The 3,852-nt window shown below is 29.2% G+C and overlaps 1 protein-coding gene across 1 annotated transcript in view; it reads left to right on the top strand.

Annotated features, from left to right (window-relative positions):
- The first annotated feature begins 3,214 nt into the window (after window positions 1-3,214).
- Window positions 3,215-3,852, top strand: part of LOC111406533 (LRR receptor-like serine/threonine-protein kinase FLS2) — a 2,231-nt gene continuing 1,593 nt past the window's right edge. The window contains exons 1-2 of the mRNA XM_023035942.1: window positions 3,215-3,512; window positions 3,563-3,795. Of these exons, the coding sequence (XP_022891710.1) occupies window positions 3,215-3,512; window positions 3,563-3,795 (531 nt within the window). The remainder of the gene's footprint in view (window positions 3,513-3,562; window positions 3,796-3,852) is intronic.

Below are 3,852 nucleotides of genomic sequence, written 5' to 3'. Positions count from 1 at the left end.
TTACTTTTCTCTATTCAATTAAAGTTAAATATTAATTTCAACTATATATTTACAATAACTACTCATTTATTAACCACACGTTCCATAAAACCCATTACAATTCCTTTTAAGTATTTACTAATAATTTCACATTAAAGTACACCCCTGTTTTGTTTTGCTATAAATTAGATTTTTAATAGAATTTTGATAAAAGTTGATGGAATGTATGATTGAAAAGTCGATAACATCTGTGAATTCCACGAAATGTGTGGTCTTTGACTTAAAACTTTTATCGACCTTTTTAGTTAAACCACACGGTACCTATATAAATTTTTGGATAATCTTGTCTAGAAACAAAGACCAATTGTCACCAAAGAATGGAGTTTAAGAGCAAGAAACTCTTTATTTCTAAAAAGACAATACTTAAAATAAGTTTCAATATATAGAGTAGGTTTGGCTTCCTGAATTTAGAAAGTAAAACTCCCTCTATTTTAAATGTACAATGATTACATTTAATAAGTCAAGAATTTCAATACTCCATTTTTTAAACTATTCAAACTACATTTAATTTGATTGACCATTGATATGTAAAAAATTAGGTTAAATAAAATATGAGGAGAAATCCATAAATGTTTCTTAGAAAAAGCAAAATGAAGAGCCAAAGTAGAGAACATTGTTAGAATACATAAAAAATTTGATTCTCCAAATTTAAATATGCTCAAAGAGACACTCTAAATTTATTGATTTCTTCTCCTATTTTACTTATTTATATATATATGAATGGAGCCATATTGTTCTTGATGCAACATACTAAACGAATTAGTTTTAATTCGTTTACATATCTTTGCTTTATTTTAATTTTATGCACTTAATTCATTTCAACAAACCCCCTTACTTTCGCTTGCTTATCGGGACTGGGGCTAAACCAATCTTGTTAGATGGCAAAATCAGAATTTAAACACCTGTTTAAAACCAAAGGAATTGGTCCCTTCACACGGTACTACAATTTTATATTATTTCAAGTTCTATTTTTTCAAAAATATGACAAGTTTTACTCATTTATTTATTTAATTCGTTGACCATTAATTTGATTCGATTAAACCTTTTTTTGACATTTGATTACTCTTCCATTTCAATACATTACTCGAGATACTAATTCGTTTATATGTCCATAAATTTTTTCCAAGTCATCATGGTCCATTGGTAAATCTTTTCTGGAAATAAAAACCTACTGTGGTGGGCGTTGGGAGGTGGGTGTAAGTCAAGTCTAAATTTAGCGGTAGCCTTAGTGAAATTTACAAGGTGACATTCTTGATGCTATTAAAATGATATTGTTCCTTTTATATCGCAGCCTAGTGGTGGTGGCGGTTTTGCCGTCTAAGTTTCTAATTTTTCATTCAATTTTTTTATTATTTATTGTAATTAATTTTTCTAAAGGATGATGGTGATGTCGTAGTCGACGCGTTTGCATTTATAAATGTGGTGTTTGAGTGAGGATGAGAATGGATTAGGATGGGTGAGTGTCAATGTGGTGGGTGGATGTGGTTGGTTGGAGAAGATGAAATTTGTGTTAATATATGTTTTATTAATTTTAAGCAGGATTTATTTATTCTTTTGAAAAACTAAGCAATTTCATTTGCAATTTTTTTTTTACTTCTTTCTTTTATTTTTGTTTATTGAAATAGTTATTTATATGGCTAAAATGGAGGGAATGATAGTTTTGTTACATAATTGAAAGGTTAAGAATTAATTATTTAAAAAAAAAAATCAATCATAGATTTGTTACGTCTCACAAAAATTGAGGACGAAAATCAGAAATCAGGCGATCGGAATACAAACTAAAGAAAAAGAACAAATTTTTTTATTTAATTTTTTGGACTAATATCCATCTTCAAATGTTACTTAGATACTAATTTGAGGCAAAATCATAATGAAATTCTTGAATGATGATTTTTTTTTTCCCCGAACTATCTGACTAGTAACGATAATTTATTTTTTAAGCGTGTCATTTGATACTCAACTTTAAATTATGTGAAGAATCTTTTCCAAATATAAAAACCAATAAGGTGTAAAGTCAAGTCTTACTCATTATTTATTTATTTTTTGTTACGAGAAATCCAAACATTTTTTTCTAGCCATCACTATTGATCGGAACTCGTTGATTTGACAAGTATGCAACAATAATTTCTCTTTTGTTTGTAGTTCATTCTTGCTAATTTTTCAGTGTTTATTGTGTCTAAATTACAAGACACAAATTTCTTCAAACAAAGGAAATTAAATAAAAAGATGAAAAAAAAATTCGATCCTCAACATTATGACCAGTAATTTCATAGATATTTGAAAGACCCAAGTCCTAACTATAATATTTGGGGTTAAATAAATTTCATTGTAACCATGATTTTTTTATTTTTTTTTTCAATTGGTCATTGCAATTTTCATTTTTATTCACTTGTTTAAATTCTATTTGTTTTTCTAACGAGATAACAAGCAAACAACAGTAATTGAGGGACAAAAGAAAAGGCGAGTTTCAGTAATTTGTAATCAACTAGAACTTATTAATTTTCTCATCTTTAGCTAATAAATTGTCAACTTTAATATCACACATTCCTTTAAAAAAATGTAAACAAATTTAATGGAGAACAAACTATAATTTCTAATATCACTTTGAAATAAAATAAAGTTCACTGAATGACGTGGAATTTTGCTGTAAGTTGAGTGATTTTCTATGTTATTTATCCCTAAATATAAGCGTGCAATTGGATTCTTAAGCCTATCTTCGTATAACATTAAAAGTTAATAAAAAAATATTTTTCTATTCAATTAGTATCAATTACAATCATATATTCATTATTCACAACGAATTTTTGGAAAATCTATTCTGACAATAACGACCAATTGGCACCAGAGGGTGGGGTTTAAGTCAAGTCTTCCTTTTTTGTTTGTTTAATCAAGAATTCATTAGCTGGAACTTTGATTTGACAAGTCAATACATTTTTCTAATGAGTTATTGCTGATATGAATAGTCTTTTCAGTAGCTTTCTACACAAATTCTTTCTTACAGCTGGTGCTATAAGTAGTCCACTTAAATGGTAAAAAATTACAAAAGAATATTAGAAAATTCTTAGTTACAATTGTTCACAAAATGATAGTTGATCAAAAGTTCTATCAACATCTCCAATTGTTAGTCATTGTACTACTACTGAGTTGGAGAGCCACTTTTGAACACTCTACAAGAATGGAGGATGGCATTAGGTGCATAGAAAAGGAGAAAGAAGCTCTTCTCAAGTTCAAAGATGAGCTTATTGATGAAGATAGCCGACTCTCTTCTTGGGGAAATGAAAAATATAAGAACGATTGCTGCAAATGGAGTGGTGTCAATTGTGATAATCAAAATAATCATATTGTTGAGTTGGATCTTGGTGGTATGTTTCTAAGAGGTAACATTAGCGTCTCATTGCTTGAAATACAACATTTGAAATATCTAGACCTCAGTGAGAATGATTTCAATTATAGCATGATTCCACAATTCATAGGTTCCCTGGATAGATTACAGCATCTTGATCTCTCCTATTCTAATTTTCAGGAGAAATTCCACATCATCTTGGCAACCTTTCTGAATTGAATTCTCTTTATCTTTGCTCATTTGAAGATGGTTCACTTACTAGCACAAATCTTGATTGGCTTTCTCGACTTCATTCATTAAGAAACCTGTCCATGTTTTCTGTTAACCTCACAATGGCTACCGATTGGTTACAAGCAATAACTAAGCTTACTAAGCTTCAAAATCTAGAATTAGATTCATGTAACCTGCCAATGGTACTTCCTTCCTCACCTTTCAATGCTTTTAATTCTCTTTCTAACTTATGGCTCTCG

Source organism: Olea europaea, chromosome 12 (assembly GCF_002742605.1).
Source record: "Olea europaea var. sylvestris chromosome 12, O_europaea_v1, whole genome shotgun sequence".
Classification (NCBI taxonomy): Eukaryota; Viridiplantae; Streptophyta; class Magnoliopsida; order Lamiales; family Oleaceae; genus Olea; species Olea europaea.
The sequence above is the reverse complement of the archived record's forward strand: the minus strand, read 5'-3'. Positions and strand labels throughout refer to the sequence as shown.